Here is a 14,296-nt window from a genome sequence, read left to right as displayed (position 1 = left end):
CTATCCAACTTCTGTATAAACACTGCAGCTACTTTACACCTGGGTTATTTACCAATTACTCATTGGGGTGTATTTCCTGTTCATGGAAAGTCCCCTGTTAAACTGTTCTCCAGTCCCAAATATGCAGTCATAACGCAACAGCTTGTTATTCAAATTATAAGTTATTTGCTAACTTTCAGATTCTTCATTATTACATTGTTTTTCTATATATGTAAGCAACCTTTAATTCTTATATTGAACAAACTGTTGGTAATAATTATCAAAGTATTTCCACTTGGAATGGCTATGTTTTTTTTTTTTTTAATCCACATTTTTTTTTATCCACATAATTGTTGTAAAAAAAAAATTAACTAAAAGGTGGCTTACGTCTATCTTCTGGTGCCTTATCCTCGGAATATTTCTGAATCTCGGTAGCAGCAGTTTACATGGATGTGCAGTACTTGGGAAAAGTCTTTATATAAGACTATAAGTTATTAGGAAAATGGAAAATAGGTGCAGCAATATATTGAAACATACATAAAGCAAAAACAATTTGTAGAATTGCAATGAGCTTGAAAATCAGTATTTGGTATCACCACCTTTATTCTGCAACAACTCTGAACTCTCTTAGGGAAAATTTCTTGTCATTTTTAAAGCAGTCTTCAGGAATAGTTCTCCGGGCTTTTTGGAGAGCATTCAAAGCTCCCACACTGCCTCAATAATGTTGAGGTCCAGGCTCTGGGGAGGCCAATCCATGACTGTCCAGGTCTTGTGTAATTTGGTATTCCTCAGTCTTTTCTCCCTGTTTCCCTTCATTAAGAATGTCTTCTTGGCTTGGCAGCCATCCACAGTAGATGGATCAACTGAAGAGCCAAATATGTTTCTCAGATCTTTGCTGTAATTTTTTCTGTTTCTTACGAATATTGAGATACTGCTGTAGATAGTTTTTAGGAATGTCACTTCTTCTTTGGTCCCCCACTTGTCCAGTTTCCTAAAATGTTTTAAGGACACACTGCACACCATACTGAGATGTCACCTCATTGGTGCAAAAATGCTATTTGATGCCTGTTAAACTATTTTCTTTGGCATTTTTGTAAATTCAGCTAACAAAAACTGTCTAAAGATACAATTAAAATGTTCTTCCTTGCTTGTTTGTCTCTTATATATAGATCCAACACTGATTCATCCCTTTAGTTACTCATAAATGGCTTCTTGGATAGCAAAGGTTACCAACCTCTGGTCAAAACTGTAGTGGGGTAAAACAAAAAAGAAAGACAACAATACTCACGGACATTTTTTTTCTCCAATTTCCACTCATGTGCTTTATTTAAAGAATTTATTTTCCAGTGGTTTACCACTGAAGAGCTCACATGCGAGCTGGTAGGTAGGTGTTGATGTTTTGTGAAATGCTTCCCTTTACTCTGTAGCTAATTCAAGAACAGTCTAGGCCTGCTGCTTTGTATGTGGCATCTGGTGCGTCACCGAGAGTAGAGACGAAGAATGGCATAACACCCCTGGTGACATGGCACCCGGAGCTTGGCAGCTCTAGAATGACAAGACCCAGGGAGTGGTGAAGGATCTGCATGTTTCCATGGCGACAGTGCTCCCATCTCAACATCCCAGAATAACTTAACACATTCTTTCTTTATCCTCGGTGGCGTATGCAATTATTCCTGAAGGGAAAATAGTTATTACTTCCATTCTTATGCCTATTTTTATTGTTTTATTGCAGCCACTGCCATTAATCGGTTTATTTGTTGATGTCATAAATGCAAAACTCATTTTAAGATATAGATTTTTGTGATACATTCCTCTGGTGTCCTTTGTCTCATACCCCGAGGATAGTACATGTCTGGATATCTATAACTGTATCTGTGGGGCTAGGGCCTTTCTTTCCTTTCTAATTTCCATGCAGATATACAAACACACACACAAATACACACATTCCCTCTGTTGTGTCCAACTATTTGGTCGCTCCAGAAACTAGGCCGCTAAATTTGTCCCTCTGCTGACATGGGAGAAGGTCACTGGAGCCAGAGAAAAACAAAGACAGGAATACGGAAGAAGGCCTGAAGATAGTGTAGATTAAAAATAAGGATATTGATGGGTAGCGAGGGGCATGATTGAAATGTAGCAGAGTAAGATAACAGAGCTGGACTGAAAAACTGGAAATAGTTTAAAACATAGCCATCCAACAGTATATACTATATACATACCTGGCTTCAGAGGGATTCAGAATTTCCCAGAGGAACTATGCTAATGGTGCTTTAAACTTGGAAAGTGTCAGGGTGTAAATGTCACTTTGTTTTCCTGCCTGTGATACCTGCTTTGATTATCATAAGTCCTCTGAATATATGTCATTGAAATAATCTGGTTGTTTGTAGCAATGGGGCACAAGTTATTTACAGGGAATAACTTTTGGGCTGCCATGTGCTGCAAAGTATGTTAGTGGGAAGTGGGTTATGCACATAGGCATGAGTATGTATGTGTATTTGTCTCTGTGTGCTGGAGCCTTTCAGTGAGTGGGATGCCAGCGAAGGGAAGGGCAGCGGATGGTGCAGGGGCTCAGTCCATTCCTGTGATTTAACATGACACCACTTGCACTAAGACTGCGACAGCTGCGTATGCACATGCCGGCCATTCTGTTTGTTGTAGGGGATTACTCTGCAATAAAAGCCCCAGTGACCAGCAGCACGGCTGGGCTACAGAACTACTGTTCCCCCTACCCTGACTTAGAAGGCTTTCTCCAGGCCTCCAGAGCCCTGTGCAAACACAGGTGGGGCACTTCATTCTGAGTATAAATGAATGGGAGTATTCTCCTGATGATTAGCCAGGGCATAGTAGTGTCACATCACCTTTGGGGGGGTCGTCAAACTGTATCACTTATGTAAGGGTCATTACTCAACAGAAATAGTGGGACACAGCAGGGCAGTAATCAGATCTGACCGTGAATATTTTAATTTGCTCTCATTGTGTTTTATGCACTGATGATTGTCGAGGAGGAATCGGCTGCTTTGTCACATCTCCATATAATGATCGTATACAACATTAATGTTCTATAGTAAGTATAACCTCATCGTAATCGGGAAGAGAAGCTCTGATATCAAAGAGTTTAGGAATGGATGTGCAGTTTTCATGGCGACAGTCTCTGAGACGACAGACTTGGACATGTGTTGCTGTCACTATGGTGACAATGCTCTCTCCCAAAGGCATGAAACTAGTACATAATAATGCTGCATGAGTCTGGATTTCAGACTGAATATTGCTTTCCAGGAGTACAGAAAGGCCAGGAATGAGACTTTATTTTTTGCATGTGGAAAACAATAATTAATAATTTCCTGTGTCTTTTTCCTTTAAAATGTTAAACTTTCTGACTCGTTCTGAATGATCTAAATAAATATTTAGACATCCGAGCAGGTCACCAGATTTTTTACACAAATTCTAAAAGTGTAAAACACAGAACTCAGTGATTCAAGCAGAACATAACTGTTATTTATAGAGTGAAAAAAATACACCTGCAAGTCTATGAACATATTGAGGATTAGACGTTAATTTAAAAAAAAAAAAAGTCATCTGTCTTCAGTCCTTTTTATTTAAAGAAAAAAAAAAAATCCATTGTCATGTCTGAGGGACTGTATCTTACCATGCACAAATGAGATTTCTAAGGTCCTTTAGAAAAAAGGCTTATTGAAGCCCACCAGGCTGGAAAAGGTTACAGAACTATTGCTACACTTTCTACTCCAACAATAGAAAGTCAGACAGATAGCGTAAATTGAGAAAAATTGAAGATCATTGTTACACTGCCCAGGAGTGCTTGATCAAAAAAAAAAAAAAGATCTCTCCAGTAGCAAGAGGGGTCATAGCCTGGCAGGTAACAAAGAAGCCAAAAAAAGGTCGTTTCTAAAGTGTTCACAAAATTTCAAGCAAAAGTCAAAATTGAGTGATTCTGCTTCCTTCCGATTCTCAGTATCTACTAGTCAAAATAATAGGTTAGCGCTCATGCTGGACACTAAAGCACATAAAGCTGTTAGAATACAAATAAACACATGGGAATTATTATGAGTTTTATGAGTTTAACATCGAAATGAAGTAGAAACAAAAGCATGTATTTCATTTGTTTGAACAACTTGTGTATCCTGTTTTGCGTCTTATATCGTAATGTATCTAACTGGATGGAAGACCTGGTTTAGCCACCTCTAATAAACAGTTCCTTGCTGTTGTTATGTTATTCTCCTCTTACATATCTGAGATTTCCTGACTGCACTCAGATGACAGCTCTCCAGGTCACTGGAAAACTTGAGGCTAACCTGGGGTGAGGAGGACTGATCCCTCCCTCCTCCCCCAGAGCTCAGCTGTCCCACAATGTGCTGTTGCTTGTCACTGAGGAGAAGTGGAACAGTGTTGCCAGTGACAGGGCAACCCCCACCCCCCGCGCTGCACACAAGGGGACCCTTACACACTATGGACAAGAAATACATTATTATATTATATTATATTATTCATATTTATTTAGTAATTTAATCAATTACGCCAGTGGCGGATTCCCTCAGACATCGGTGCGTTGGTGGTTCTTTGTGTCTGGGGGTGGGCGTCCAGGTACACACCAGCTCACTCCTTGGCGGCCGCTTATCGGGGCCTGGAGCCTGGGGCTCGCTCGGGCCACTTCAGAGGTGGGGTGCCCCCGGCCTCTCGGCCTGGGGCTCGGTCACTCAGGCACGGCTGGCTGCCGGCGGAGCTCACGGGCGCGTCACTGCAACCCCCCCTGGCTTCTGCTCCGCGGCTGCTGAGTGAGCCCTCATCTGGGACTCTCCTCAGCTCTTTCTGGGACAGTGGCGCGGCTGCCCCTCTGTTGGTCTTCCTTGGTCTCTTGTGTTCTGAGGGCCTCCGGATGTCTGGAGTTTTGATCTCCTCCATACCTGCTTCATGCCCTGGAGGACGGGGCTGTGGCCCCCCCACACCCTCTAGCAGATCATTACATGAAGGAACCTTTTAAAAAAAACAAGCGCGTCCATGCTCACAGGTGTACACACGGGTGATCACACCCACAAACTACACCCTTTTTGGCTCCTACCTCAAAGCACACTGTGTTCTGTTGATCTTATGTGCTGCACAATAATGTTTAATATTTAGTATTTACTGTCATATTCCCATATATCATTGTGATGTTGTTTAGTCTATTACTCTTGTTCTCTTCTGCATGTTTTCTTTTTTCTTTCTCAACAGGTGATCCAGGTGATCGATATATGCATTTTTTTTTCTGCCCATTCTGTTGGTTTTTGTTTTTTGCCCTTCTCCCCCGTCCCTCTTCTCAGCTGTTTCTCTTTCCCTCTTTCTTTCTCCCCTTCTTTCCCCCAGTCAAGTCTGTCCCGTATTCAGCAAGTGAAAATAAAATAAACAATAAAAGGTGAATCAAATGGACCATTATGGCAAGGCTGGGATGGTCAATTTGGTAAAGTAAATCCGTTGGGCATCTTTCTTCGCCTTTAGACAATAATTCTGATGGCAAAAGAGCCAAACGGGACAGGCAAAAAAAAAAAAATAATAAAAAAAAATAAACTGCATTATATCAGCAAGATTGATAAGCATTAGTGAGACCTTAGAGTTGTGAATAAACAAATGTCTGCAAATTTCAGTGAATTTAAACAACATTGTAAAGAATAGAGGGCCAGAATTCCTCTACAACGATGTGGCAGAGTGATGAGGTCATACAGAAAAAGATCGCTTCAGCTTATTGCCACTAAAGATTGTTCTACAAGCTACTGAACCATGGGTTGAGTTAGTTTTTCACAGAACAGCACAGAGCCCTAAAAAATGTTCACAACTTGCCCAATTAAGCAGTGCTGTGGAAGTTTTCCTTTTAATAGATATTATATCAAATCCAAAACAGTACGTTATGTTACACTGCCCACCAAACGGAGCCACACACTTTTTCAAGTTTAAGCCTTTCTAAGAGGGTCTTTGATATGAGCAAAGGAATACACTGCTTTCCAGGAGAAACTGAATTTTACACTATGTACAAGACTGATATTTGATGCCTCTCTAATGCCTTTGATAAGCAATGTTTTTCTGTTTTTCAAATGATCTCATCATATAAAGGGGTCACTGATATCTCTAATTGTGTTCTTCATCTTTTCCAGAATTGGCCCATCAGACTATTATTAGGACTAACTGAGTGTGATCAGCATTCATTTAAGCTTTATCCACAAATATAAAGAGTAATTTAAGATTTCAGCCACAATTTTGAGTGGAGGTACTAAAAGAAAATTCTGCATCCCCTCTGCTTAGTCAGTTGTAGGTCATATCCTGGTATCACGTGTGGGACCTTGTGTGTATCTGTGTGTCAGTGAGTATGTGCATCTATTTTCCATAAACCTGTGTAAATCCTATGTAAACAATGGATCTGGAATATACTGATAGCTATTTGAATTGCTCTGTTTACACAGTTTTCTTATTCAAAGTTTGAAACTGCTGACGGCAGTGGCAACTTTTTCCCTGCATCTTCAAGAAGCGATTTTACAGAACAAACACTAATCTAACAAATGGATCTCATTTACTTCATGCATGTCGAGATCAATCTCACAATTATCCTTAAAAAAAAAAAATAATAATAATTTAATCAATAGCTCTGATACTTAGAATAGATCCAAATGTCACAATAGGTATTAATTTGTATATTTTTTGCATTATTTCTTACATGGGGCCAATCAATCATAATTAAATTAGAGCCAGCCTATTTTTCACTGGTTTGGCCTATTTTAAGATGGAAAATAAAGTACAGCATTAGCAAACCACAGGTAAACAAACTGTTCTGTATCTTAAGTGTTCACTTCAAATACTGAGGGACACGGACACACACACACACACACACACACACATACAGTTCTGCTGACAATGGGTTAAGATGACAGAGGGTTATGAGTGATTCTGACACACTGCAAACCCCCTCCTTGCTGTACCCCTGAGTCCAACACAGGCTTCTTTGTACTCACTCCACCATCAGTGACGATCCATCACAGACTAACCTGACAGCCGACCCAGCCCCGTGCCAAGCTAAGACTGTGCACTCTGCCTCAAACCCAAGCCCAAACCCCAGGAGGATACCACAAGCCACCAGACGGGCCTGCCAAACCTCTGCCTGGCACCTAATCCCAGGACTAAAATCTTCCTGTAGATAATTCACTGACTTGTAAGATTTTTTTGTTTTGATTGTGTCTAACTGAAACTTTGTGTTTGTTACCTTCAAAAGGATATAAAACACAGGTAAAGAATAAACAGTAAGAAATAAGAGGCTCTGTTCCATTGTGTGTCATTAACCCTTTGAACCAGCACAACCCTGGAATGCTTAAATGGAAATCATTGGTTGCACCTGTGCTTTCTCTTACACGAAATATCAAAATATCTGCCACAAACCAGGCCTATAAATATGTTCTTTTAAACAAGCTGCTGTTTACGCAACGCTGATCCACAATAAAAATAAATACATAGAGGCTTTAAGGGGCAGTTATAATGAGGAAATTGCAACATCCTGAGTTCTCTCATCCAAAATCCGGTCTGTGTGAGATTGTCACTGATGTGGAAAAAAGTCAGAAATAAAAAATTAATCTGAGCAATAAAAATATGTATTTTTTAATGTAGATTTTCATCTGGGTGAAAAGGCCTTGTTGACACCAGACATTAGAGGAGAATAGACAGACTGGTTTGAGCTGATAGGAACACAACAGAAACTTAAATAACTACTTGTTGCAACCAAGGTATACATGAGAGCATCTCATCAAACCTTATAATATGCAAGGGCTCACCAACATTGGACAATAGAAAACTGGATGGTAGAGGTCTAGAGAGAGAACTAAATTCCATAATAGTGTTAACTTGCAAGCTAACATGTAAGAAGGTTTTAAAATGCTGTAGTTTAAATATTAAAAGCAGCTTTAGGGAGCTAGCTGGAAAGGCTCCCTGGTATGTCGAACTTTCAAAATTTTCACATAAAACCGGAATTAATAATGCGTTCTTTAATTTTATAAGCAAGGACTCCAGCAACACTTAAAAGTAAAGAGGAACAACTTTATTAAATGACCAACGCGTTTTGGCTTGTGGCCTTCATCAGGGTCATACTCTTAACACCTGGAGGCGTCTTAAAAATGCATCCACCTTTGTGCTTAACGACAATAAATGTCCATTCCCCAAAAAGTGCTATAAAAACTTTATATATTCATATTTTTTTTCACTTTAAATTGGTCAGTCTTTTAAAACTACTTCTCCCTGAAATATTCATATAAAGTTTTAATTATATTTTCGTTGTTTTAACCCTTTAAATCCCAGTTTCATTACACGAGCGCCCTGTTTTTTTAGCCCCAAAAAACAAAAAAACTAAATATTTTCAAAAAAAAACATTTGAAGTAATATTTGATTGTTATTATAATTAGGCCTTCAGATGGACAAAAGATTGGCACCAAAATGAATTTTGACCTGCCATTATTTTTTTTGCAGGAGCACATTAAAAAATGCATGAAAAATGCAAATTCCCCAAAAGTGCAATAAAAATATTAAATATTAATTTTTTTTTTCACTTTAAATTGGTCAGTCTTTTAAAACTACTTCTCCCTGAAATATTCATATAAAGTTTTAATTATATTTTCGTTGTTTTAACCCTTTAAATCCCAGTTGTATTACAAAAAAACTAAAAAAAAAACTAAAAAACTAAATATTTTCCAAAAAAAACATTTGAAGTAATATTTGATTGTTATTATAATTAGGCCTTTAGATGGTCCAAAGATCGGCACCAAAATTAATTTCGATCTACTTTAAGTGTTCCTCGAGTCCCTGCGTTGTGAGTTTCTCATCCTCTCCATGCACCTTGGAAGTAGGTGAAGTTGTGCCAGAATTTTTGCTGTTCTTTGATTTTATAAGCAGGAAAAGTATAAAACCTAGCTTTTCACGTCTTATCGTGACACTATAAAGTCCTTAGTTCTTCTTTATTTTCTCTATTTTAAATATTGAACTCATGGTGTCCACTGATATAGTATTGTTTACTTTTGTTTCAAAAAACTTGTATTTACTCTTTCATTGGTTGGAGAATACCATTGGCAGTGGTATTCACCAGACCTTGCAACCCTCTAAGTTTAATGAACTGTGGTTATTAGGAAACTGCTAGCAATTTGTCTCTTCCAAAACATCTCCTGGGAGGTAGTGTATTACTGTGATAAACTTATTGTAAAGAAATAGAGTATAGACTCATGTAACACTCCTCATGATTTGCCTGTCACTCCAGGCCACTTCTCTGCTGACAGAAGTGTGTGTTTTGGCTGTGCTGCAATGTTAGCGGAAGCTAGTCAGAATTAGCTGATGAGCTACGAGGTGAGACATGTCCTGGAAGGATTAACACCCAGTGGCTAGGCTAATGCTATGACTTGCTGGAAGAGGTCAGGACAACCAAGGCCATTCCCTCTGTGTGGCTGACTCATTACTGTCCCTTAAATTCTGGGGGTAATGTGAGCCAGTGTCAGCCTAGCAGCTCACTCTGCTGATGGTTCCTGCACAGACCTGCCTGGTTCTGAGGCTAGTATAACTCAGAAGGTCACTTGCATCACATAGTGCAATCATCTCAGGATGAAAGTCAGCGGATATGAATGCAGTTACATAAACCACAGGAACAATGTCACCTAAGCTTTTTTTGGTATTGACCAAGTTGATCACATTATGAGTCTGACAGTGCTTCACAGCAGTCCAGAGTAAGCAACAGTCTCTTGCCTCATTGACTTCCCATCAAAAACCTGAAGTCAAACAATGTATTGTCACTGTGTGCCACTGGCTCCCAGCAGAAGTGACAGCTGTTTCCAGAATTTCCCTTCTGCCTCCCCACTTAATGATGGAACTCTTCATGTTCGGAAGGGGACGCAAGTCTGGGATTAACTTACTAAGATGGACACCTTTGATCTGAGGCTGTCTCTCCCATTTCAACCTGATCATGTCCTGGCCTCTTAAGAAATACATGAGCACACAAACCCACAGAAAAACACGCACGCGTACAACTGGGCCTTAAAGCCCTAGAGAGCAGGGCCAAACAGAGATGTGATGTGTAGATGTGCAGCAACAGCTAAACGTCGTGTCAGGTTTCTGGGGGCTCGTGCTAAATTTAACCCTGTGATCCAGCAGAAGGCAGAGGGGTTTAAATGCCAGTCTACAGTTGCTCCACACCAGTTGCTCTCCACACGTCTTCCACTCATCACAAACTCAGGCCGGGAAGAAGATAGGTGCACACACGTACACTCCAACGCAAACTCCAGACACAGGACAGAAGAGCGCATACTGAAGACTAGTTCCTAGGAAAGCTGGGATCTTTGTTCCCTTGTATCCAGACCACAACTGTCCAGTATGGAGCTTTTTGAGACCAACCCTTATTTTTTCCCTGACCAGCGCTTCTATGAAGGAGGGGACAGCTACTTCCCCTCTCGCCTGCCCGGGGCGTATGACCAAGCTGGCTACCAGGACAGGAACTCCATGATGGGCTTGTGTGGGAACCTGTCTGGGGGTGTCGGAGTTGGAGTGACAGGTACCGAGGACAAAGCCTCTCCATCCAGCATGTCGCCTCACTCCGAGCCCCACTGCCCAGGTCAGTGTCTTCCCTGGGCCTGTAAGCTGTGTAAAAGGAAGACAGTGACCATGGACCGCCGGCGAGCAGCCACACTGAGGGAGAAGAGACGCCTAAAGAAGGTGAACGAGGCCTTCGATGCTTTGAAGAGGAGCACGCTGATGAACCCCAACCAGAGGCTGCCCAAGGTTGAGATCTTGCGGAGCGCCATCCAGTATATTGAAAGGCTCCAAGCCCTGGTGTCCTCCCTCAACCAGCAGGACACTGAGACAGGACAGCAGGGTTTGCTCTACCGGCCCAGTCCAACTCAACCCAGAGTAAGTAGAACAGAGACAGGACGAGGGAAGGGAGAAATTCAAAATAACAGAGAAATCAGCCAAGAGGGAAACAGAGTTGGGAACAGCACTAGTTGGAAAGTGGCAGAAGATATGGGAGAAAAATGAGCGGTACAGTAAAGAGAAAGATAAATACTACATTAAAAAATGACTAGGGTAAAATGTCAAATCAAAAATGTGTAAATTTGATTATCTGTTCATGTTCCTTTTGATTTATTCATTCTGGATAAGGTTTGAGGTTATTGTGAGGGAAATATGTCAGCATATGTATTCAGCCATACAATGAGCAAAAATGTTGTGTTTTAAAAGGTTTTTAAAAACATGATCCAGTGTAGCTCATTAGTGTTTTTAAAGACACTGACAAGAACTCCTGTGACAGGCGTCATAGTAATGGAAAGTCTTTTTCATCGTGTACATTTGCCTCTGAGTGAGGTCACAGGATGCATTAACTATATGTGCGTTCGTGGTAGTACACTGCACTTTAGTGTGTGTTGTTTTTCTGTGTGGGGTGGTATGGTGTGCTGTATCATAACAGAGTGACTGACAGCAACTTGTGTGTGTGCATCGCCATGGCAACAGGTGTCGTCGTCAAGCGAGCCCAGTTCAGGCAGCACCTGCTGCAGCAGCCCGGAGTGGAGCAGCACTCCAGAGCAGTGCACGCAGAGCTACAGCAGCGAGGGTAAGCACAGTTCACTTAGTCCCATTAAACTAGGTAGACTAGGTAGCACCTTCACTCAGTGTGTAACTGGGTCTTTTTGCAGATCTCCTGAGCGTTGCAGACTCTCCAGAGCAGGGGAACATGCGGGCCTTGACCTCCATTGTGGACAGCATCTCTGCAGCAGATGGACCTGTGGCCTTTCCTGTGGACATTCCCAAATAGACCCTTAGACCAGCCGGCCAGTAGGTGCACAGCGAGCAAACAAAAAGCAGTGACCTTTAATCCTAAATTATGTCTATTTTGTGCTTCTGCTGATTAAATTATTTTGTCTTATGCCAAATTAAAAAATGTTTCCATTTGACAAGTATTGCAGCTCTGTTGATCCACGGGCCAGCTAGCCAAACTGACTTTTCCTGTTCACATTGAGGCTTTGTTCCCTTTTTTTCCTGCCTTATGCGATGTTCCAGACCTGTTTGTCAAAGCTACAGGAGATTCAAAGACTTTGCTGCATGAACCCAACACATATTTACTACACGTGATCCCTGTTAGGCTTGCCTCCAGATTTATAGAGCCACAGAGGAATGACAGATCCAGTTTTCTTTCCTTACTTAATTTAAGATTTCCTCTTCAAAAGCTTTCCCTAATCTTTCATTCATTTTTTTTGTGTGTGTGAGTTTTAATGCTTAAAAAACAAGAGTTTATTCATGGGGCCAATATGTACCATGGCAGTTTTGACCAAGATCTGCTTAATTTAAACTGATTATGAATGCTAGTGTTGTAAATACGTTCCCTTTTTCTACAGAGTGGATTTGCCATTTTTATTTTTTTTTGCTAACTTATTTTGGACTTTTATAACTAAGATTGTTGTGTATTTGTAGATGTTCTGAAAAGTGATATTTTCTGTTTAATTCTTACAATAAAGACCATTTTCAATACACTGTCCAGTGTTGTTTTTAGCCTATAATACAATACGCTGGCACATATAACTTAACAAGGAACACAGGATACCAAATCTTTAAAAAACAGCTTTACTTATGTCTATATAGTGTCATAAATACATTACACTTCTTTTTAAATAGCCAAATAATAAAATCTTGATTTGTCAGCATTGTTTCACACCTGGAATAAAGACACAGTACTCATAGCTGCCACATAGCACGTTACACCTTTTAGACACCTTGGAAAAACTTTAAAAAAAAAAAAGAAAAAGAAAAAGATTGTACACCCATCCAGCACTTCACTGGTTCATTTGCTGTGTTCTTATTGGATGAGGAGTTGGTGAGCCAAGAATACTGACTGCTCAATCAGAGCAACATTAGACAAGTCTGTCATGTGGAGCAGTTTCATGTGGATTTCATTGGCTGATGTTGAGCAGCAGTTTACAGTTTGATTTTGAGAGAATGTAAGGAATCAACAGAGAAGAGCTACAGTGGTCACACTACCATCCACAGAGAAAGTCATGGTCGCATGGCTGGGGCCGGCCTTTTCACACAAAATCTACTAGTCTCAAGCACAGAGACTCATTTAGTCATACACTCTCACACACTCTCTCTCACACACACTTCATATTAAAGGATTCTCTCTATTCTAGGCTACATAGTGTCATACAGAAGGCGAGAGAGGCAGAGAAAGGAGAGGCAACAGCTACATTGTGTTAAAAGAGAAGGAAGAGAAGGAAAAAAGAAGGAATGGGAGAAGAGGCAAAGAGAGAAGTCTGATATTGGACCCATGAACCTGTGAAGAGTCCTTGTGGAAACACACACCACCCTTAGTGAGTCCCTCCCACCAACGATTCACACACGCACAGCATACAGCAAAAGACACACGAAGGTCCGACACAGAGAGAAAGAGAAAGAAAGAGAAAGAGAGAGAGAACAGTCACTATTGAATACAGGGCATTGGGTTTCATACAGCAATATTATATTGTTTTCCATATATATTCCCAATATATATATATTTATATATATATATTTATATATAATATTTCTATAAAAAACATAAGTCATCCATTTTATGTACAGAGATAAATGAGTAATACCTTGCATAACCGGTAGAGGGGTAACGTGTGGTGGGATCTGCCATTTATACAAGTATTCATCATTCTCAAATCCAAACCAACACCTGCTCACCATCTCTTTTAATCTTTTTGACGCCGTTTTCTTGTAAAGGACATGATGACGCAGGAAGATTGGTTTGGGCTTGGCCATGTTGAGACTATTACAACCAGGAAAAAAATCCACAGCTGAGATCAGGGGAGCAGGAGCACAACAACCACAACAACAAGGCTACTGGGAGCACGGGGGTAAACTGGGAGAGACCAGGATGAGCCTCCATTACAGCAGCGAGCGCAGCCAATGTGCACTCTCAAGAGTTCAAAGGTCAGAGTTGGCCTCTGTATTGCACGTGTCCGAAGAAGAGGTGAGAGGTGAAAGTTGGAAGGTGAGGCTGGGCAACAAAGGGACGAAGCCTTCCCTGTGAGGTACCCAGGTCTCCCTCTCCAGATTTGGCATATCACTCTCAAAAGGCCGCAAGCATATGTCCATATAGGTAATGAGAATGCACTAGAAGAGAGAAAAGAAGATGAGGAAAGTGGAATAGAAAAAAAAAAGAAAAATTAAGTTGCACCTGCTTCTTGATTCATCAAAGTTATTAAAAATAAGTTATTAAAAATACTGGCGGTTGCCAGAGCTACCCCTCAGTCTCCTAGCAGATCCAACTATGGCATCAATTTCAAAA

The 14,296-nt window shown here is 40.7% G+C and overlaps 2 protein-coding genes across 9 annotated transcripts in view; one reads left to right on the top strand and one right to left on the bottom strand.

Annotated features, from left to right (window-relative positions):
* Positions 1 to 9,643: 9,643 nt before the first annotated feature.
* On the top strand, positions 9,644 to 12,495 carry myog (myogenin). Its single transcript, XM_040029353.1, has 3 exons — positions 9,644 to 10,884; positions 11,482 to 11,581; positions 11,664 to 12,495. Exons 1-3 carry the CDS (start codon positions 10,351 to 10,353, stop codon positions 11,780 to 11,782), a joined length of 753 nt encoding a protein of 250 aa, XP_039885287.1. The 5' UTR covers positions 9,644 to 10,350; the 3' UTR covers positions 11,783 to 12,495.
* The window catches only part of ppfia4 (PTPRF interacting protein alpha 4), a 64,939-nt gene continuing 63,020 nt past the window's right edge, over positions 12,378 to 14,296 (bottom strand). For all 8 annotated transcript variants that reach the window (XM_040029224.1, XM_040029226.1, XM_040029227.1 and 5 more), the window contains one exon: positions 12,378 to 14,121. In XM_040029224.1, the coding sequence (XP_039885158.1) occupies positions 14,078 to 14,121 (44 nt within the window). In that variant the 3' untranslated portion in view covers positions 12,378 to 14,077. The remainder of the gene's footprint in view (positions 14,122 to 14,296) is intronic.

The sequence above is a fragment of the Simochromis diagramma genome, unplaced genomic scaffold, assembly GCF_900408965.1.
Source record: "Simochromis diagramma unplaced genomic scaffold, fSimDia1.1 OVJJ01000483.1, whole genome shotgun sequence".
Taxonomy (NCBI): Eukaryota; Metazoa; Chordata; class Actinopteri; order Cichliformes; family Cichlidae; genus Simochromis; species Simochromis diagramma.
The sequence above is the reverse complement of the archived record's forward strand: the minus strand, read 5'-3'. Positions and strand labels throughout refer to the sequence as shown.

What these genes read in the sequence shown, in the direction of transcription:
- myog (XM_040029353.1), top strand. Translation starts at nt 10,351, where the DNA reads ATGGAGCTTTTTGAGACCAACCCTTATTTTTTCCCTGACCAGCGCTTC. An exon ending in CCAGTCCAACTCAACCCAGA is followed by an intron (nt 10,885 to 11,481) that starts GTAAGTAGAACA and finishes CCATGGCAACAG; the next exon opens with GTGTCGTCGTCAAGCGAGCC. An exon ending in GCAGAGCTACAGCAGCGAGG is followed by an intron (nt 11,582 to 11,663) that starts GTAAGCACAGTT and finishes GTCTTTTTGCAG; the next exon opens with ATCTCCTGAGCGTTGCAGAC.